Source organism: Trichosurus vulpecula, chromosome 8 (genome assembly GCF_011100635.1).
Source record: "Trichosurus vulpecula isolate mTriVul1 chromosome 8, mTriVul1.pri, whole genome shotgun sequence".
Lineage (NCBI taxonomy): Eukaryota > Metazoa > Chordata > Mammalia > Diprotodontia > Phalangeridae > Trichosurus > Trichosurus vulpecula.
The window spans coordinates 176,123,776-176,144,948 of NC_050580.1; the positions used below are offsets into that span (position 1 = coordinate 176,123,776).

At 49.8% G+C, this 21,173-nt stretch overlaps 2 protein-coding genes across 4 annotated transcripts; both read right to left on the reverse strand.

Annotated features, from left to right (window-relative positions):
- Positions 1 to 3,878: 3,878 nt before the first annotated feature.
- Positions 3,879 to 11,982, reverse strand: IRF9 (interferon regulatory factor 9). Of its 2 annotated transcripts, XM_036736126.1 has the most exons (9): positions 11,753 to 11,982; positions 9,947 to 10,140; positions 9,472 to 9,655; positions 8,919 to 9,103; positions 8,718 to 8,805; positions 8,341 to 8,412; positions 4,894 to 5,253; positions 4,309 to 4,424; positions 3,879 to 4,205 (listed from the first exon to the last, which is right to left on the reverse strand). In XM_036736126.1, exons 2-9 carry the CDS (start codon positions 10,124 to 10,126, stop codon positions 4,170 to 4,172), a joined length of 1,221 nt encoding a protein of 406 aa, XP_036592021.1. In that variant the 5' UTR covers positions 10,127 to 10,140; positions 11,753 to 11,982; the 3' UTR covers positions 3,879 to 4,169. The 2 variants fall into 2 exon arrangements, with proteins under 2 accessions (XP_036592021.1, XP_036592020.1); XM_036736125.1 differs by lacking the exon at positions 11,753 to 11,982 and having other exon boundaries at positions 9,947 to 10,150.
- Positions 11,983 to 12,449: 467 nt separating this feature from the next.
- On the reverse strand, positions 12,450 to 20,870 carry RNF31 (ring finger protein 31). 2 transcript variants are annotated; one of them, XM_036736935.1, is made up of 22 exons: positions 20,767 to 20,870; positions 20,096 to 20,297; positions 19,704 to 19,850; positions 19,247 to 19,402; positions 18,936 to 18,995; positions 18,744 to 18,819; positions 18,316 to 18,493; positions 17,958 to 18,156; positions 17,255 to 17,530; positions 16,809 to 17,057; positions 16,407 to 16,589; positions 16,083 to 16,289; positions 15,611 to 15,784; positions 15,414 to 15,512; positions 15,212 to 15,301; positions 14,932 to 15,046; positions 14,632 to 14,750; positions 14,232 to 14,345; positions 13,990 to 14,047; positions 13,295 to 13,391; positions 12,966 to 13,134; positions 12,450 to 12,855 (listed from the first exon to the last, which is right to left on the reverse strand). In XM_036736935.1, exons 2-22 carry the CDS (start codon positions 20,294 to 20,296, stop codon positions 12,802 to 12,804), a joined length of 3,021 nt encoding a protein of 1,006 aa, XP_036592830.1. In that variant the 5' UTR covers position 20,297; positions 20,767 to 20,870; the 3' UTR covers positions 12,450 to 12,801. The 2 variants fall into 2 exon arrangements, with proteins under 2 accessions (XP_036592830.1, XP_036592829.1); XM_036736934.1 differs by having other exon boundaries at positions 17,757 to 18,156.
- Between the last annotated feature and the right edge of the window lie 303 nt (positions 20,871 to 21,173).

Here is a 21,173-nt window from a genome sequence, read left to right on the forward strand (position 1 = left end):
CTCCTCCCAGTCTTCTGTCCCCCACCTTTCTGAACCTGTCCTCTCAACCTTTCGAGGGGGCCGCGTTTCCTAGATGCTCAGTAGCGATGAGTTACAAAGGAGGCTCTCCCCATTAATTCAATAAAGATTCGGGCATACGAATAGATGAGTGGGTCTGTAAACACATAAATAGATTCAACGAGAGACAGAACTAGATAAAGAGAACTGGGAATAGGTGTATGATCTATCTATAGACGCATAAAGAGAGTTGTAGGGAGAAGGGTGGAAATACATTTACTAAGAAACCAGAGGTTGTCTTCCAGAGGACCGGAGGTGGCTTCCCACACCCCTGGGAGATGGGGTCAGGCGTGGCACTGTCCCAACCCGGCTGCGGCCAGTCACTCTGAACCCCCAAGGGCGGAGGGTTTTGACTGGGAGATGCGGTGCTGCCCAGGAGAAGTGGGGAGTCCTGTGTGCCACCTCTTGTTGTCCAGACTCAGGAGGAAAGCGGATCCCCCACGCCTAACAACAGACTCTCCTCCAGGCCCCCCAAGCTGTGGAGTTTGGGTGTCCAGGAGCGGAGACGAGGCACCGCGTGGGAAGAAACGCAGCGAGATTCCCCGGTCCTGCCTGTCCACTAGATGGATGCCCACTGCAGGGGGCGCGCTCCCTCCCTCTCTGGCCTCTCCTGATTGGATGGTGGCCCTTCTGGAAACGGCCAATCAGGCAAAGATGCCAAGAGGCAGCGTTCCCTTCCCTTGGAGCTTCAAGACCTGAACCTCAGCCTCTCAGCTGCCCGGGCCCCCGCCGCCCTGGTTGCAGCGTGGTGACCAATCAGAAATGCTCCTCGGGAGGACTGAATTAAGTGGGATGACCAATCAGCTTCGGTCCTTGCATTCCTCCTCTCCCCTCCGTCACCCATCAAATCTCCTCCCCAACGCCTGGTGACAGAACTGACATTCCAGTCATTTGGGGAAGAGTCCTGACCAATAGGCGCGCGGAATGCCTGTTCCCTGCGGTCCCGGCAACAAATCCTTCTCAGCCAATAGAGAAGCTAAGGACAATTGGATGCCATCCGTGGTTGGCTCCTGGGACCTAGCTTCGTGTCCTTCCATTCACCCCACGTAGGAATTTATTTAATAATCACTGAGAGTCCCGCGCTGTGTTTAGTAATCCATGTGGGGCGCTGGGAATAATCGCCAACCCATCCGTGAGAAAGTTTTTATTAAAGTGCCAACTCTACGTTACATTTCAGGGATACGACATTCCGGCCTGTCCAGTTGGTGCTGAAAAGCATATAGACCGCACACACGACCACAGGGTCCTGTATGAGTTAACGATGCTGGGATTACTCCGGATTTTAAAAATTAAGAGGCCAGGCCCTGCAAACTTAGTCTGAGACCCTGTAGATAGAATCCAGAATAATGTAATCCCCAGGGTGGGTGTTCTACTCATCCCTTCCAGAATAAATCTTGACCTTGAATAATTCTTTTGTGCCGTCAAGTGGTTGATAACTTTCTTAAACTGCTGCAGAAATGAAACAAAGTAACAGGAAAGAACCAAATAAGGGGCCTTGTAACTGCCAGAGATATGGGGATGATTGCAAGGTCAGTGGAATGGGTCAGAGAAAAGATACCAACACAGAATTTTAACCCATTCCTGAATTTGTGATCTTATCCACATGGGTGTTCCCTCCAGTAACGGAGATCAAACTCAATCTTTGCCTGTTTCTTGTGCAATTTGTGCCCATGCCCTTCCATAATTTTGTCCCAGAGTCCACCCCACATGCTGGGATCCTTCCTCAGGCTCTCTTGACTTGGAGAGGATACCAATGGAATATGTGAGCTGTCCATCATTTTATGCCTTCCTCTCAACACTTGACCATCCCATCTTTTTCTTCCCTGTCTTAAAAATTTTTAATTGAGCTCTTATTTCTACATCACTTTCATTTCCAAACACATTCCTCCTCCCTCCATAGAATGCCATCCCTTGTAACAAAAAATAAGAGGCAAAAAGTTGTTCAGCATTACTAACCAACATGACAACCAGCTCTGATAGAAGATTGATGTTCCACACAAAGAAAGGAAAGGCATACATTTCTTCATCCCTTCATCGGCAATCCATTTTTAAAATTTGATCTCCAATCCTAACCTCCCTTGAGACCCCCAGTCTTGTATCTCCATCTGCCTATTGGCTATCTTGAACTGGGTGTTCATAAACATCTTACGCTCAACATCAAAAACTGAACTCTGTCTTTTCCTCCAAACTCTCCCTTCTTCCTAAGTTCTTCATTACTATTGAGGGCACTACCAAACTCCCAGTCACCCAGGCTCAAAATCTAGGTGTTCTCCTTGACTCCTCACTCTTACCCAAGGCCTGTTGATTTTGCCATCATGTCTCTTCCTTTCTCTCTTCAGACACTGTCATTGCCCTGGTGCGGTCCTCTGCACACTGGTGCAGTAGACACGAACTACTGCAGTAGTCTGCTAGTTGGTCTTACTGCCCCAAGCCTTTCCCCACTCCAATCCATCCTTCACTCAGCTGCCTTCCTAAAATGCAGTTCTGCCCGTGTCATTCCTCCCCCCTCCCTAAGTAAGCCCCAGTGGATCCCTATCACCTCCAAGATCAAATATAAAATCCTGTTTGATACTGAAAGCCCTTCCTACTTTTCCGGTCTTCTTACATATTACAGCCTCCTATGCACTCTGTGATCTGGTGACACTGGCCTTCTTGCTATTATTCCTTGCATGAGATACTTTATCTCCTTTTGGGCCTTTTCACTGCCTGTCATCCATGCCTGGAATCTCTTCCTCTTCATCTCTGCCTCCTGGATTCCCTTAAGTAACAGCTAAAATTGCTTCAACAGGAAGCCTTTCTTGCTTCTCCTTAATTCTAATCCCTTCCTTCTACCGATTATGTCCAATTTATCCTATATATAGCTTCTTTACACACAGTTGTTTACATACTAGCTCCTGTTAGGTTGTAAAATCCTTTAGAGTGCAGGGAGGAACTGTCTCTTGCCTTTTTTTTTTTAATCTCTAGCAATAAGCACATAGCGGGTACTTAAACGTTTATTGACTACCTTTTACAGAAGACCAGCATACCTATTTTTGCTTCTAGAACTTATCCCCTGGGGCCCACCTCTCCAGGTACATGACCTGCCCACTTTGGTCTTTAATGGCTTGTATGGACTGTGATGTCTACAGGGCCAGTCCCAAGGACCTCTGTGAATATAGAAATATGAGATGTGATTGGGCTGAGAAGGTGTGACCAGGAAGAGAATCCCAGCACACAAGAGTTTAAATCAGCAGTGGGGAACCTGTGGCCTCGAGGCCACATATGACCCTCTAGGTCCTCAAGTGCGGCCCTTTGACTGAATCCAAACTTCAAATAAAAAAAATCCCCTTAATAAAAGGATTTTATATATTAATTTATATATATATATGAATATATAAATCACATTTATATAAATATATTTATACAAATATATTATGCATTAATATAATATAAATAATAATATATAATTTATATAATAAAATCCTTAATAAAAGGATTTGTTCATGTGGCCTCAAGGCTGTAGGTTCCCCACCCCTGGTTTAAATCAAGGGTTCTTAACCTTTTTGTGTGTGTTACAGTAGTCAATTGAAGCCTATGGGCCCTTCACTGAATGTTTTTAAATGCATAAAATAAAATACATAGGATTACAAAGGAACCCACTTCTACTGAAATATAATTTATTTTAAAAGTTCCAAGTTGATTAAACACCTGATATCTATCCTCCGTGGCTTCCAGATTAAGAACCTCAGGTTTTAAATGATAAGATGCTTCCTCTTCTGACTCTCCATTGACCATACCTGTTTTCCCCTGATACATCAGTCTTCTCCCAATAAACCAGGTAATTTCATTTTAGATAAAACTTTATTCAAAAACCTAGACAGTGAATCTGAAGTTATTTTTAGGGTTTGAAACTGAAGGGCACTGTGAGTTTGAGCTGCTGGGATTTCCCAGGGACCTCCCACCACCTTACCAAGCTACCCAAGCCTGGTGATACAACTCATAGAAGGCACCAACACCAACTAGAAGGGCATATAAGGAACAGTATACCCCCTCAGAGTTAAAGGAAAGGAAGAGGAAGACCAGTGTAACAGATGCCAAGGGAACGGAACATTCTTCACTTATACAAATCCAGTTTATAGTAGGTATTGGGCAGCGAAGGCCTGCTCCATCTGTACCAGGAAGAACAGACATCAGTGAGTCTAAACTTTATTCATTCTGGAAGAATCCCTCCTCATCCCAGAGACTCTACCCAACCCCAGACAGTGATACTACCTGCACTGTGATGAGATTCTTATGAGTATATCCAGGACCACTGCACTCCTCCAAAAAATTTAGGGTCACCTGGAACTCAGGGGGTGGGGCCAGGCCCTGGCGGTATCGGGCTAGGCCTAATGGTAAGAGAGAGAAATTTGGGGGAGGAAGCAGTAGAGAGCAAGAAAGTGAGGATGGTGTATGGGAGAGGAGTTAAGTGATGGAGGGAGAAAAGATGAGGAGACAAAGAAAAAGGAGAGAAAATAAGAAACAATGAAAAGGGAAAAGGAGGGAATGGGCAGCAATCAAAGGAAGGAAAATACACAGAATGAGAGGCAATATGAACCCCTGGTCACCATGCCTTAGCCCAAACAGCCCAGGGTCTCACAGGATTGGTGTTTAGGCTCATGGAGAAGCTGTGGAGTGAAGGGACTCAGGATGGCAGCAGTCACAGGCCCAGGAACTTGTGAAAGTGGGGCTTAGGATGACCACAGGACTGACAGCAGGGAGGGACCAGGATTCTAAAAATTAGGGCACTCCCAAGATGAGGGGGTAGTGGTCAGGGCCCTTAGGGTTAAGGCTGGGCTGGAGTAGAATGGTTCTCACCTTGGAAGAATCTGGCAGGATTAAAGACCTCGACGCATTTTTTGTCCTGTAGCAGATGGGGTCCAGGCCCAGATGGGGTGCAGGGCCCAGTCCAGGAAATGGGGATGGTACAGAGGCATTCCACAAAGAGACCTCGGGGATTGCTAGCTACCAAGATGCCACGGTCAAAGTGGTTCAGGAGGTTCTCTGTGGATACTTGGAGAGTTGGTTCAGATAGTACACTGGCAGAAGGTAGCACCACTTGCTCTATGCTACTCTGGGATTCTGAAGATTTTGCTACGAGTCGGCAGTCGGGGCCATATACCTTAGTCTTTCCGACCAAATGCCCACTATAGTGGAAGGTGAGCAAAAGGGAGCAGTCTGGAGAGAGGAGAGAAAAAAAAAAAAAGATACAGCACACTTGAGATGGATTCATACACCTAGAGAGCTAAAATTTTAAAAGGTAACCTCGTCTAACCCCTGCATTTCATAGGTAAGGAAGTACAGAGAGGTTCAGTAATTTGACCGTTTGTTCATTCAAGAAATACTTATAAAATAATAATATCCTCACAATTTTATAGCATTTTAAGACTGAAAAAGTATTCTGTTATCCTCAAACACCTACCTTGCGTAGAATGCTAGGCACTTTGGGGGAGGAAAAAAAAAACTTTAGCCAGGACATGTGCCTTGCCCTCACAGTTTCTTGGTGGATAAGACACAAATACACATAGGTATAATACATAGTTCTAGATTAGAAGTGCATTAGAAAGATGCAAAACAAAGTGTTATATGGTCATGAGGGGAAAGTCTTTTACCAACCAGGGAGGAGGAAAGACTTCCTTGTGGAGCTGGCATTTGATTTGGGTCTTAATGGATGGGCAGGAAGTAAACAGGCATGGAGGATAAGGATTTGTGGGTCAACAGGCTGAGACAGGACAGAGGACATTTCAGACCTAGGGGGAAATAGCATGAGCAAAGTGCCAAGTTGGGACAGCACGGGGCAGGGTATCCCCTTTTGGCCAGAGAATAGACTACAAGGAAGGTAGAGATATTTAATAAGTCTGGAAAAGTGGGGCGTGTCAGACTATGGTGGGAGGAACTTAAAACACCCAGCACTGAAGTGTGAACTTTACTCAGTATGCAAAGAACCACCGAAGATTTCAAGAACGCCTATTCTGGCCAAGATATGACGGACAGGCTGGAGGAAGGAGGCAGAGGCAGGGAAACCTGTTAGGAGGCTATTGCAAAAGTTCATATGGGTGGTAATGAGATGTTAGCCATCGGAATAAGGAGAAGAGGATAGATGGGGGAGAGGTGGAGTCAACTGCACTTGGTGAATGACTGGATATGGGAACTGAGGGGGAGAGAAGGGCAAAAAATAATCCCAACCAGGTGGTACCACAGACAGAGTAGATGAGACAGAAGAGAAGTATGAGCAGGGTAAAGGTAACTTTGGCTTTAGACACGCTGAGTGTTGAGTTTGAGATACCAGTGGGACATTCAGGGGGAGAAGAAGTCTGATCGGCAGAAGGATATGCCAATCTAGAATTCAGGAAAATGATCAGAACCAAATAGACAGATGTATCATCTGCAATGAGATGTTAGTTGAAGACAAGGGAGTAATGGAAAGTGCCCCAAACTGGAAGTTAGGAGATTGGGGTTTTCAATCCAAACCCTGATAGCTACGTGACCCAGGACAAATCACTTCGCTTTTCTAATCTTTGCTTTCCTAATCTCTCAAATTAAGGAGTAATGTCTAAGGTCCCTTCCACTTCTCAAATCTCCAATTCCATGCTGCTCTTCTCATCTCCCTCTACCTAGCCTTCTCCCTTCTCTTAGAGGACAATCTACCTCCTACATCTCCCCATTCCTTTCCCCCAATTCTCTTAGTTGAGAACCTGGCCTCCTATTTCAGTGAAAAAATTGAGGCCATTTGTAGAGAGCTCTCTCTTCTCCCCTACTTCCTTTTCTCACATCACACAGATGTCTTCCGTCGCTCTCTTTCACCCCATCTCACATAAAGAGATGGGACTTCTTGTCAACACAAATCTGCACAAGTGATCTCGCCGTATACATCTTCTCTAGCAAACTGCCCCCTCTATCATCCCTACTCTCTCACTCATCTTCGATCTTTTCCCATAGGCTTCCTCACTGACTACAAACATTCCCACATCTCCCTCACCTTCAAAAAACCTTCCATCCATTTTCACTAGTTATTGTGCAATATCTCTTTCCTTTTGTGGCTAAGCTTATTGAGAAGGATGTCTACAATAGGTGTAGACGTATTCTTTTTTATCACTCTTCTTAACTATCCACGGTCTGGCTTCTGACCTTATCATTCAACTGAAACTGCTCTCTGCAAAGCTACTAGTGATCTCTTAACTACCAAATCCAACAGCCTCTTCTTCATTCTCTTCCTTCTTGGCAGTCCTCGTCACTGTTGACCATTCTCTTCTACTTGATAACTGCTCTCTCCTGGTTCTTCGACCATCTGATCACCCTGTTCCCTTTGCCAGGTCTTCATCCAGGTCATTCCTGGCTCTCATGGTTCTGTCCTAAGCCTGGACTATTTCAGTACCTGCTGGTTGGTCTCCTTGTCTCAAATATCTCCCCACACTCATCGATCCCCCACCCACTGTCAAAATGAGCTTCCTGAATGGCAGGTTTGACCATATCATCTTCTTATACAGTAACATCTAGTGATTGTCTATTACCTCCAAGATTAAATTTTAAATCTTCTGTTTGGCTTTTAAAGTCCTTCATAAGCCCTTCTTATTTTTCTAGCCTCCTTATACCTCATTCCCCTCCATGTACTCTCCAATGTAGTGTCACTGGCCTCCTTACTATTCCATATCCAAACTTCCAGTATTTTCATTTCTTGTCCTCCACGCCAGGAACTCTCTCCTTCCCCATCTCCACCTCAAGTCTCAGATAAAGTTCCAACTTCGATAAGATACCTTTCTGCATCCCCCTTACTCTTTGCCCCTTTCCTGAGACTACCCCCAATATATCCTGTCTATATCTTCTTTGTACATAGTTGTTTGCATGTTGTCTTCCACAGGAGACTGTAAGCTCCTTGAGAGCAGGGACCGTTTTTGGCCTTTCTTTGTATCCCCAGGGTTTAGCAGTATCTGGCACACTGAAGATGCTTAATAAATGCTAGCTGACTGTCTTCTTTGTTGATTATCTCTTTCAGATCCCTTAATGTTTCTCAAGAGGCTTTCCTCCTTTCTCTCTACACTCCCTCCCTTGACGAATTCATTCTCTCAAGAATAGTTCAAGAGAGAAGTTCCTTCTCAGAAACCTCACACCAAACCACGCAGGGAATAACTCAGTTCTGGCTACAGAGGTATCTGGGAGGAAAGGTCAGAAGGCAGAACGTACAGGGGCTGTAAAAAGCAGGTCAAAATGGGGAGAGTGGGGAGGGGTTATGGAAGGGAAAGGCCATGGGGTCTAGAGTCTATTTACCTTCATCTGAAAGGGGAAGCAACTGGCAGATTTCTTGATCATCTAGTAAAATGACATCAATAGAGTCAGCGACTATGTAAAAGAAGAGGAGAAAGTTCCGGTAAGTGTATGGGAAGATTCAATCTCAGGGCCAACTAGGAATCTCATTAAGATGATGAGATCAAAATTTAGAGCTGGAAGGAAATTTACAGGTCCTCTACGTCATCCAGCACCCTCATTTTATAGATGAGAAAAGAGACTAAGAGAAGTTAACTGATTTTTCTAAGGTCACACAGGCTGTCAGTACTAAGTATACCAGATGAGATCAGCAAATTCAGGGTGGTATGGCTGTAGAAGGTCTGACTCGTCTGGAAGGAGGAATGGGGCAGGGGAACTACCTTCATGGGGCTCAGGGCTGTTGCTGTTGCTCCCAATACCAGAATCATCCATGTGCTGAAAGCTGCTGCTGGGTCCCTCAAATGGAACCTAAGGTCGAAGAATGGCTCCATCAGTAATGAATACTCTCTCCCCGAAAACCTGATTTAAATCTGGGCTGCCAAGCTCACGCCCTTCCTTATACCCTATCCCTTGGAACTCACCATGATCGCAGGGGAGTTCTGCAATGACAGCAGGCTAGGTACACAACTCCGTTTATTCTCTACATTATCTTCTTCCTCTGAGGATAATAAAGTGTGATTTCTCTTTATCTGAGGTTTCTGGATAGCTTGTGGGGCTCTGGAAGCACCAGAGGAGCCAAGGCCTGGAGTGGAGGTTAAGGATGGATCTGCAAAGGGAAAAAATGCCAAGATGGGAGAAGATCCGGGAGTGAGAAAGTGGAAGGCAGCACCAGTGTCAGAAGACTCAGCTCTGATATCCTGTGACCCAGGGCAGGTAAATTCACACTTTTCTGAGCTTCAGTTTCCTCCTCTGTTAAGATGAGTAGAATGGTATCTGCACTACCTACCCCTCCTGGAGTAAAGTACTTTGTAAACCTGAGTGCTATAAAAGTGTAACTTCCATTATTACTGAAGACTCTGCCCTGGGGAAAGATGACTCAGACTCCCCAAATTCCTCCCCTGGTCGGTCTCTCAGGGTGTGGCTCATATTGTCTCTAAGGATGAGGATTAGGGAGTGTGGGGGGGCAGTAGTCACCAGGAAGTGTGCCTGAAGGCAGGAGCCGGTACACCTTGTAGGGCTCAGGCCCCTCCATGAGGCTTCGTTCTGGGACTTCCTCAAATTCTGGGCTCTTGTTGAGGGCGCAGCGAAGGCGCGTCTTCCAGGCTGCAGGGTTTGCTTGGTCTCCTTCGCGATATTTCCCTTTGAATAACGCCCAGGCCTGAAGAAGGGAGGGAGGGAGGGAATGGGTAGGATTGCCAAGGTCCCCTGTCGACCTAATGCGTTTAACAACTTAACAGATTCACCCCCTTAAGTGGAATATAGCTAATACGGAGAATATTCAGGCTTCCCCACCTACCCAGTTGTCTCTGACACTCAGAAGAAGCTGTCTCCAGATGCTTCAGAAAAGACATGTCTAGGTCTTTCAGATCTTTGGAAAGAAAGGTCTCCATTCCCAGTTCAGGGCCCTCAATTGTGTGGGGCTTGGAAAGGGGTCTGCAAGCTCTCTCACCTTGAAGAAAGCGGCATCTTGTTCTTCTCTGAAATCCTGCTTGCCTGCATGCTTCCAGGGGATGCGGAACATGGTCTTGTCTGTGTCATCCCAGCACACTCCTGGGAACTTCCCACTCTCCACCTGCTCCAGAACCCAGGTACGAAGTTTTCGAGTACATCTAGCCCGGCCAGATGCCATCCTAGATGGACCAACTGGAAACATCAGCAGAGAGAAGATGAGAACTTAAGAAACATAGTAGAAATAACACCAACGGCAGCAATGACGGACATTTATAATTCGTGTTTACACAGTGCTGTGGCGTACAATATGAAACCATGACCCTAATGTAGTAAGTGCCACCATCATCCCCATTTTACAGAGGAACAGACAGAGACTGAGGGAAGTTGGGTGACTTGTCCTGGCTCGCACAGCTAACATCTTAAGGAAAGATTTGAACTCAATCCCAATCTTCCCGATCCCAAGGTGAGCGCTCACGTTCATCATACCATGCAGCCTAATAATATGAGATCCCAGGCTTACGAGTTAATTATTTTAAATGCTAGAAATTTATTGTTATTTTGCAATTAATAAATTGTCAAATTGTCTATGACACTTTCCCACAACTAAGTGCCACTGTTCACCAGTACAGAAGTTGGTACTTAACCAGACTGAGGAACAAGGCAGAAAGGCAGATGCGTGAAAATCACTGATAACCCAACTTACACTCTTCACACCTAAGCACGTAATCCCCACCAGGAAAAGTGGCCGAACTGATCAGTGGGGCAAGGTGACCGCCACAACCTTACAAATTAATTTTTACCCCAAATCCAGCCCTCTGTCTCTGCCAGCTGGCTCCTCATTCCTTTCAACCTCTTTTTCATACTACAAACCACTGCCGAAGGCTCTGGAACAAAAGCCTCTGAACTATTCAAAGTTCAATCATTGTGATTTCATCATCAATAGAATCATGGAAAACTTTTCACCCATAGTTCCAAACTAGGTAATTCTATTTGGGACAAAATTCAGTGTCTCTATTTAGAGTCAGGGTCTTTTCTTGTCACTATTCGTAGGGAAGAAGAATCAAATAATTTGTCTTCTCTTTCACCGGTTTCTAACCCGGAAGGACTAACTTGGCGCAGTGTGAAGAACCCTGGCTCAGGACTCTGAGGGTTGGGGTTCGAATCCTGACTCTAATGTTTACTGCCTATGAGACGCGGGGCTCTAGACCTCAGTTTCTTCAGCTATGAAATGAAGGAGTAGGACTAGACGGCCTCCAAGGTCCCTCCTTGTCCTAAATTTACCAGGTCACCTTTCATGAGAGTATTCCCTGTGCCTTTACGTGTTCTTCGTTCTCAGTTCACAGCCAGGACCCCTAATTCTCAGTTCTCTTACACACATGCCCCCTTAGCTTGTGATCTGAAGACACTAACCTTCACAGCAGGGCCTGGCAGCCCCTCAAAGCTTACGGGAGGGAGGGGGTGGGGAGGGGAGGAGAAAGTTGGCGGGGTTACACTAGAAGTGGGCAGCATCGGAGGCAAGAAAAACAAAGGTTGATGGCATTCTCTGGACCCAGTGCCATCTAGTCCTGCCTCCCCGGGAACGAACGTCCCTTGGACAGAGCCCTGGCCTTGGCCCCTCGGGTCCTGATCCTCCTGGCCTGGCCATGGATGTCCATTCTTCCACATGAACTTTTTCTGCCCTCCTCCCCTCCCCCAGCTCTAGAACCCAGGTGGCCCTTCCTCGGGCATCCGGGGATCTAGCCACTGATTGACAGTCTCCTGCAGAAGCCAGGTGCCCTGGTCCAAGCGCGGAGGCCGCCCTTACCTGTGCCGGCAGTCAGGTGCCTTGGTCCAGATGAACGTGAAAGACAGGCGCAGCTCCGCTCCCCGTCTCTCTCTCTCTCTCACTCTCTCTCCCTCTCTCCTCCCCTTCCTACTGCCCCCAGTTTCGCTTCCTTCAGGCACCACCTTTTCCACGAAATCACGTGGGCTGGAGCTGCAGGGCCCCTGGCCGCCACCAGGGGGAGCAGCGAGCTGGGAAAAGGGCCTGAGCCGGAGCGAGCCGGGGCGCCGCAGGGGGACCTGGCCTGATGGGTGGGGGGGCGGAGGGGCCTGCGCGTAGTGGGAGGGGCGGGGCGGAGGCCCGGCAGGGGCCCCACAAAGCGGCCAGGCACAGCCCGGGGGAGGGCGCTGCTCTGATCCCCAGCGGCCGGCAGGCTTTTCTGAACGCAGCAGCGCAGTGTTCTGGGCTTTTCCGTTACCGTCCCCCCCCCACCTCGGCATCTAGCACAGTGCTAGGCACACAGAAGCCCCCGGGAGGGCTGGGAAACGGGCTGGGTGGTGGAGGAGGGGCGGGGCCATTTGGCATCTCGGCTTGTTCTAGGCCCTGAGCTTCACTGGGGGGATCAGGAGAGAGGTCACAGCAAAGCTCCCGCATGTTCTCTCGGGCCCACCCTTCCTCTAACCCTCAGTCCCGGGGGCCCTAGGCTGGAGGGGACCGATAAGAAGGACCACCAAGGAGCTTGGGAGCGGAGACACCTTTATTGGTGCTGGCGTTTGTGGGAGTCTGTAGGACACGGGAACTGGCAGAGGGGCGCAGGGGCCTTCCCGAGGGCCCCAGCCTCGGGGGGAGGGACACAGGGGCCTTCCTGAGGGCCCCAGCCGCGGGGGGAGGAGCACAGGGGCCTTCCTGAGGGCCCCAGCCGCGGAGGGAGGGGCACAGGGGCCTTCCTGAGGGCCCCAGCCGCGGAGGGAGGGGCACAGGGGCCTTCCTGAGGGCCCCAGCCCCTGGCAGGGGGGCACAGGGGCCTTCCTGAGGGCCCCAGCCCCGGGTGGAGGGGGGCACAGGGGCCTTCCTGAGGGCCCCAGCCTCAGCTACTTCTTCCTTCGGGGGATGTTCTGGCCCAGAGGCACCTCTTCTAGCAGCTTCTGCAGGAGAAAATGGGAAAGTGGGTTAAAGCCAGGTATTTAGGGATTCTGGGCTGGCCAAGGGGATCCTTGGAGGTCAAAATATCTGAGATGATGTCCACAGTCTTCACCTGTAGCAATCGAGTACTATAGGTGGAGGCCTCCTCTCCTGCTACTGGCTGAGGCCGGACGTGCAGATAGCGCTCGGTGGCTGTCTCTAGCTCCTCCACCTCATACAGCGTTGCTGGGTCCAGTGAGTGGGCATTGATGAGGCTCACCAGGTACTCCTTGTAGTGCGCCCTGAGGGGTGGGAGAAGCAGAGATTCCTCACCATGCCGAGATCAGCTTACGGTCTAGACTCCATCCCTAGTGTGCATATTCCAGCACCCATTCTTTGAGGAATCAGTGCACAAGTGCCAGAGCCTTCCTGAAAGGAGCTCCTTCCCAGCCTGGTACTTACTGGCAGAGTCCGGCATACCCAGTCGGGGTCTCCTTTCCACAGGCTTCATCCTTAAGTCCACCCGGGACCTCCTTCTGTTCCATCACACGGCAGCCACCTGAGGGCACAGAAGGGTCGACAAGGGCAGTAAGGAAGAAGGTATTTGCCCCCAAAGCATAATGGGCATATTATTCAACCCACCCAAAGGGAGGGCAGCTTCCAGGGTGGGTGACAAGAATGCATTATTATCCAGAACTATCATCTCTATCACAGGAGGGGCCTAGGAATGCAGCCATCTCCAGCTCAACAGAATAAACTGTTGTGCTAGAATACTTGCTCGTGCCACTAATTTTGCATTTAATTGCATATTGTCTTGTGATATCTTGACTGCTAATTAAATTTCAGTTAGTGCACTTTTGTCAAATAAAAGCTCCCAGAGAACAGGTTTTGTTTGAATACTTCTTTGTAGTGACCACAATGCCTAGGACAATACCTTCCAGATAGTGGACAATTAATATTAGCGAATGAATTAATGGACCATTAAAGTTGAGGGTTTTATGGGGCCAATTCCCTCCTTACCCTCACCCTATAAACATAGTGAAACTGCAGGACATCGCCCACATCTCTGCCCCTTCTCCACAAAGGAAGCTTTCCCCTTTCAGTGGGCAGTTATAACTGGGGGTGGTTAGGAGTTCCCAGATGACAAGCCCACTCACCTCCAGGCGCTGCCCGGGTTCCAGCTGGAGGCTCTGTATTGAAGGTAATGCTGTTGTCCTAGGGAGGGACGGACAGGTGAATGTTTTAGCTAGCGCCCATTTCTTGCTTTAGACTATCTCCCCTGACCTTTACAATACTTCATGAAGAGAATCCCTGAGATGCTAGGACCTCAATACCCTCTCTAATACCCTGAAATCTTTCCTGACAAGGCCCTCTCATCCTAGCCTTGGAGGCCTCTGACCTGTAACAACTTTTGAAGACGGAGAGCGTCCCAGTCTCGAAGGTAGAAGAGACAGTCTCGAGGATGATGGCCATGCAGTGATTTCTTCACCCGGCAGTTGGGATCTGGACATTTCTGAAGGGGATCCAAGTAGGGGAAAGAGAGTAGGTTGGAGAAGGTATTGGGTTCTGGCCTCTCAGTGACCCCCTTCATGAGGTGTAGGTTGGTGAAGGGAAACCAGAGGACCTGAAGTAAGGAGCGGGGGGAGCCACGCACTAGAGAATAGGGAGAGGTGCTCAACAGCACCATGACCCCTCCACCCCTTCACCTCCATGTTCTCCATATCCTTTATCACTTCCTCCCAATGCTTTGTCACTCAAACCCAATTGTGGTCTGGTCACATTCCCCATCCCAGACTTACATTCTTGGCATAGAAGGCACTGTAGCAGCCACTGCAGAACTGATGGCGGCACTGGGTGCAATGGAAGTGCATACATCCACCCCGGGCCAGAGCGTAGGAGAACTTACACTTGGGACAGTCTATGGGGAGAAACAGGATTGGGGGTGTAAGCTGCCTTACAGCAAGGAGTTCCTCTGTCCTGACCTTTCTTGACAGGAGTAAGAATGGCAAAGACAGATGAAAGGCTTGTGGGGTAAATAATGGCAGAGAATAGTGAGTGTATTGAGGAAGAAGGTGAGGAAGGACAGAAGAGGGCCTTACCAATGCCATTCTCCTGCAGGTACATGGCCAGACCCTGGGCCTGGTACTCAGGGTCATTGGCACGTTTCCAGCTCTGAAAGTCCTCACAGCTCCGGCCCCGATGCTGCTCTTCCCACTACAGGAGCGAAAGCAAGTACTTTAGCTAGAGACGACGCATTGTTCCCGAACAATCCCATGATCCTATTCTTGCTACACGCCACCCCATTGCTCCAGCCTCCCTCTTTTCACCCAGTTCCCACCTCATCCACTTATGCCTTCACCATGATTCGTTCCCTCTTACCTGACGCTTGCAGCGAACACAGAAAGTCTGGTGACATTGGGGACACGTGGCCTCTAGCTGCTCTCGCTCATAGATGAAGCCAAAGGAACACTGGTTAGGACAGAAATCAAACATTACCACGATATATCCTTACCATCCTCTCTGTGAGCTAGTCTTTTCCCAGTTTTCCTGTGCTCCTTGGCTTGTCTCCTTATCACCTCACCTGAGTGCACCACAAGAACTTGGGGTCACGCATAAGCACACGCTCCGTCAATTTCTTGTGGAACAATGCGTAGGCATCAGGATCCAGGCTCTCCCGCAACTAGGAGGACATGAAGAGGCAGGTGGAAAGGGTCCCCAACCACCTGGAACCCTGGATCCCTCTAGCTCCATGGTGTTCACTTTGGGTTCTCTTGGTACCTGGATGTCCAGGGTAGAGAAGTAGCTGACCAGCTGGGTCTCATCAGTCAGGTCAGGGCGTCCACAGGCTGGACACACCATATCTGTGATGTGCTTCTCCTTTAGGGCAATGGTGAAGTGCTGCCTGAAGCATTCTGGACAGATGGTGCACTCACAGGAGGTCAGTGCCTGCATCTGAGGCAGGAGGAAGGAGAGTCGTGTCAGGAGCCAATAAGGAGTAGGAAAAGGCAATAAACTGTTAGGATCAGGTGTATATTGGCTGGGAAGACACCCAGCTCACTGCATCTGAAGGACTGGGAAGACACAGCAAAGATTCCTTTGAACTGATGAATAAAAAATTAGTTTGATGGTCTTTTAGGAGTAGTCAGGTTGGGTTGAAGTGGGGTTAAGGGGTCTCATTTCATGAGAAAAGGTATACAAGCTGACAGCGCAAGGGGCTATTGCTCAGCCAAGACTAAGGAAAGGAGGTTACCCGGTTTCGGGGAAGGACCCAGCTACAGACAGCACATTCTTGAGCAAGTAGTCGGCGAAGGAAGGCCCGGTCAGGACTATGTCGAACTGCCTCCACCACATCTACCAGCTCATAGTTCCTTGGTGTCTCCTGAAGCAGTGAAAGTGCCAGCTCTGCCCGGCCCCAGCTTGGTAAAGCATATACTGCCAATAGCCGTCGTATCAGACTCTGGGATGTGAGGACACGGATGAACATCTGTCAGGATAACCCTATGTGGCCTGGCCTTTTCTAGGGTTACAACTTCATTGCTTTTTCTGCTTTCCCAGGAGTTGTCTCAACAAATACCTGCTTATCAGGACCATCCCAGGAAGGGTTAGGCTCAGGGGCCTCCCAGAGGCGCTGGTGGAAGGGTTCTAGGCGCTGTCGCTGTAACTCTGTGAGGGCTCGCCCCACATTTCCACCATGCTGATAGAGTGCTTGCAATGCCCCCTCCTCTCTCCCAAAGCCCAGGACCTCTAACTCCCGAACCTGGTAATTGCAGTAATAAAGGAAAAAGGCAAAAATCAGAAGCATATGCTGAAGTTCTAAATTCTAAGGCCCACCTCTCTCAAATCTTTACTTTATACATCCAGTTTAGTCAAGTACCAGTTCTTAGACCACCATCCCGATACCCTTTATTAACATTGCCACGTACCAATTTATCCCGTCCCCAGTCCTTCACCCTCCCAAGCTGAAAAACTGCCCCACCTTCCTTCGTCTGGCTCGAACACACTCCTCCACTGCCTCATCCAGGTTGCCATGACGATCAAGCCAGGCCTGCTTGGCTTCTTGGCAGGAGAATGCACCTAGGCTGGGGTCTTGCCGTCCTGCCATTTCTGCCACCATCTCCAGCACATAGGGCAGTTCTGACCGAAGCCACTGCAGAGGCACCTCAGTGCCTGAGTATTGCAGCGCTGAAAATATCTCCTCTGGGCATGCGCCTTCAGCTTCCCCTGCCTGGGGACACACCCCATCCCCAATGATGGGGTGTCTTCATTAAGTCATGGTTAAGGAAAGACATTCTTCACCCCTCTCACCCCATCAGAAAAGAGTTCTGACTAGCATAGAACATTCTAGAATCGATCCCATCCTCCACCTCATACTTGAAAGTCTGCTCCCCTTTCTCAAGTCTTTATCCCCCACCCAAAACTTACTCGGATCATTGCCACCAATCGGAGCCCATCTTCCCGCATCTTGTCCTGGCGCTGCTGCTCAGAATCTCCCCGGAGGGTGGGCAGAGGAGCACTTAGGTGCCGTGTAGACACAGGCTTGAAGCAGACACTGGCTCGGGCTCCTTCTCCCAGTGAGCTAGTGGGGAGCCAGGAGGGAAGAGGTGGTGGAGTAGGGCTACTGGTCCGGTTACACATGGTACATACCCAGCCTGGGCCAGAATTTCGGAAGGTACAGTGAACACAGTGCCAGTCACCGGCCTAGAGGAAGTAGACTGGGATAGTCATTACTACTGAAAGGTTCACCCTTTGGATTTACTTCCTAAGAGCAGAGATCTAAGGCTGGGAGGACAGGGAAGAAAAAATCATGGGAACACAAGGAGGTACAAATAGGGAAAAAAGATGTTGGGGGGTGAATTAAAGAAAACAAAGATCTGGGAGAGCTACAGGCAGTCTAATTTGGAGAAGAGGCCAGAATTCATATTACCTCCAGAGCAGGCAGGCAGGTACCAGTGTCTCGCACATCCCCTACAAGGCTGGGGGGCTGAGCAAGCCGAGGCCGCTCACACATGGCACATAGCACTGTAGCAGCCTCGTTCTCAAAGGTGCAGCTCTGACAGGCCCAGCGGCCCCGCTGTGGCCCACCCCCCGATCCTCCAGCTTGAGGGCTCTCCATCCCTTGCCCTACCCCCTTGCACCCTCGGGGCCGGTCACAGGCTACACACAGCACTGCTCGGGCCTCATTCAGCATGGCACAGGCAGCACAGTGCCAAGGTGGGCGAGTGTTAGGTGGCTCTGGGGCTGGACTTGACCAAGAAGGAAGAGAGCTGTCCCCAAAGGTGGGTGGAGAGGTGAGCAGGGGCCGTGGTGGGGCTAGGTTTGACAAGCTGTAACAAAGACACAGGGCTCTCCTAAATACACAGATATTTAAATTCTGTACTCCTGAGCATTTTTAATTTTCTTGGCATGCACCCCGCCCCCCCCAATAATCTCTACCTTAAATTGGCTCCCCCACCTTTGAATCAAGAAGGAAAAGGGCTTCTTACCTGGAGCTAAGGTTGGAGACTGGGTGGTTCCCAAGCAGGGGCTGTCGGAGGTGATGGGCACGGGATGGATGTCGATGGAAAAGGCAGTCACAGGCTGGGCAAAGAGCATGACCACAGGTTGGGCAATGCAGTGTGCCGGGGACAGAGCCACATAAAAAACAAGAATCTGGTGTGGTGCCTGGACAAGAGAAGAATTACACATTACTTTGAGAACACTATTTCCTCTGGATTATGTGCATAAATTTATATAAGCTACGAGCCAGTGTATGTTCTTTGATATGACCAGGCTTGAGAAATTAGTTTTATCTCTTTAAGGAAAGAGAAACAAGGACTAAAAGAATTACATGTGCATATAGTGAGATTTCACAAATCTCCATCACTCTGATACCACACTTGACTGGCTCCCTCCTCCAAAAAAGCAGCAGTACCTTGAACCTGGGGAGCAGGAAGAGAATTGGAAGTGGTCTCTCTTAGTGGAGAAACTGATTCAGAGAAGAGCAGCATCTGAGAAAGGAAGGAATGGTAATATTTAGAGGCTTGAATGGAACACGGTCCTCATTTCCCTAGCTTCCTTTTCTCACCCATCTCCCCATGGTACTAAGGAACCCCTTCCTCCTTACCTGACCACTAGATCCCTCTTTTAGCAGCTGTTCCAGTGCCTCTGGCCGTGGGTGGGATTTCTGCAATCAGAATAAATGGAGCACAGTCAGAACCTCCAACCATGCTATCCCTAGGAACCTGGTCCCTATCCACTCACACGGAAAGGGAAGGAGTAGAGTGGGTGATTTCTCAGGATACAGCAGAGAAGGGAGAGGGGGGAGAATGCTTCACGCTTAGGATTCAGCTGGAAGATATCTAAAGTTGGCTTCAGGTTAGGCTAAGTCCCTGATGTCAGAATTTCCAAGTGCTGTTTGTGAGGACAATGTCTTACCTCCAGGAGAAGGGTGAGCTCAGTCCGAAGCAATAAGACGTCCATAGTGACTGTAGCCACACGATGCCCATCTGGCTCCTCTTGCCCCTCAGGGAAGCTTAGGCCATCTGGCTGCTGTTCTGTGTATCCATAAAGTCGAAGAACTTCCCGGCCCCCCTGTTATGAACCCCTAGTCATTGCCTGCTTGTGAACCACTCCCTCCCATGTCTCTTTCCACTGACAAGGACGGACATGCATGTTGTACCTCATTATTCCTTACGCAGAGCCCAAGGTAACTTGACATTCTCATTCCACCCCCATGACTATCCTTTCTTTAAACTACCATACTTTTCACAGGACAGGACTTTTCCCCAGCACAGGTCTAGCTTCTGGCCCAGTCCAAAACTTCTAGCCCAATTCCAGTTACCCTGGCACCTAATTCTCTAGTTTCATCCTCCCAGGTCCTTTAAAATCTCACCTGCACAGCATCCACAGTGCTTCTGAAGACAGGGTTATTGAACTTGACCCCACGCCAATAGCGTGGTCTTTGTGGACTAAGTAGGTTTCGGCCATATTTCTCTAGGATATTCAAAGCAGTGGACAATCTGCGCAAGTACAGACTGGGCTGCAAAGGCAGAGTGGAAAGACTTGAATTAAAACATGAGCCACACGTTAGAGATTCCAAGTTCCTGTCCCTTCTTTCTACACTAGACAACAGCTAGAGCCTCCAGCTCCCTGCTTCATTCTTTAATTCTTTCCTTTCCTTCTGGTTTTGACCATATTTCTGCCCATTTCCCAAAAATCCTCTCTAGCAGTCAGCTCCTTTCCAGTCCTCCTCTAAACATATTGCCAATCATAATGCTCGCTCACCTCTCCTTGGGCATTGCTGCAGACCAGGCAGGAGGCATCCAGCCGGGGGTAGCGGGTGGCAAGGGGCAGAGAATTGTCCAGCAATCCAAGCAGCTGCTTTGGGGAAAATGTCTGTCCAGGATCCCTCCTCAGGGCATCCACCAACTCTTCACGGGCAGCCAAGAAGACCCGCTCCTCTTCCTGCAGCTCTTCCCCTGACATCCTGGGGGGAGGCGCAAGAGGACTGGTTCAATTGGAGGGGGCGCTCCCCAGGGTCGCCTAAACTTCACAGACTCCGTTTACCCATCTCAGGGAGCTGGAGAAGGGAGCCTCCAGCCTCTGGCTCCTCTGCTGGGGCCGAGGGCATGCAGTCGTGGCTCAGCTCAGCCCCTCTGTCCCTCCTTCCCCATCCCCCGACGCGGACAGGTGGGGATCCCCTGTCCTTGCCTTGTCCCGCGCCTCCCGCTTGTCTGCCCGATCCGGGCTGCGGCCATCGGGCAGCTCCCGAGGAAGGAGGTGGGGGCAGGGATTCAGGACTGCTGAGTCCGAGGTGACCTGTGACTGGACACCCGGCACGCACTGACCTCCCTCCGTCCCTCAGCCCCTAGAGGATCATCTTGAGCCCGGCTTGTCTCCCCGCTCCCTCCGCCCCCCGCCACGGCCAGAGGCGACGCCTTCCTTCCCGAACCAACCGGCTCGCCTCTCTCCGGCTCCCCGGCTCACGCTGCAGCGGCAGGACGACCGGACAACACCCCGACCCGGGCTTAGCTCTCACCCGCAGCCTGACTCCCGGGCCTCTAGCTTTCTGGGTAGGGAACAGGAAGTCCCCGGGAAAGGGGAGGGACCTCGACTTGTAGGACGGAAGCGGGCGAGGCTAAACTAGGAGGAGGTGGGAAGGAGGCCTTGGGAGAGGGAAAGGGGCAGAGCGCTTCGGGGGCGTGGTCAAGAGGGAGGCGGGACTAGGCTCAGGAGAGGGGCGTGGCGAGGGAAAGGACGCCTTGGACCGGGGCGGGATTTGGTTAACGAGAGGGGAGTGGCTATAAAGAAGGCGGGGCTTATCTTCGAAGAGGCGGGGCTTTTAGGGGGCGTGGTCAATGAG

What these genes read in the sequence shown, in the direction of transcription:
- IRF9 (XM_036736125.1), bottom strand. Translation starts at nt 10,150, where the DNA reads ATGTTTCCAGTTGGTCCATCTAGGATGGCATCTGGCCGGGCTAGATGT. An exon ending in AAGATGCCGCTTTCTTCAAG is followed by an intron (nt 9,656 to 9,946) that starts GTGAGAGAGCTT and finishes TCCCTTCTTCAG; the next exon opens with GCCTGGGCGTTATTCAAAGG. An exon ending in TCCTGCCAGATTCTTCCAAG is followed by an intron (nt 4,425 to 4,893) that starts GTGAGAACCATT and finishes TCTTACCATTAG; the next exon opens with GCCTAGCCCGATACCGCCAG.
- RNF31 (XM_036736934.1), bottom strand. Translation starts at nt 20,296, where the DNA reads ATGTCAGGGGAAGAGCTGCAGGAAGAGGAGCGGGTCTTCTTGGCTGCC. An exon ending in TCTCTACCCTGGACATCCAG is followed by an intron (nt 15,513 to 15,610) that starts GTACCAAGAGAA and finishes ATGTCCTCCTAG; the next exon opens with TTGCGGGAGAGCCTGGATCC. An exon ending in CCTGCAGGAGAATGGCATTG is followed by an intron (nt 14,751 to 14,931) that starts GTAAGGCCCTCT and finishes TTCTCCCCATAG; the next exon opens with ACTGTCCCAAGTGTAAGTTC.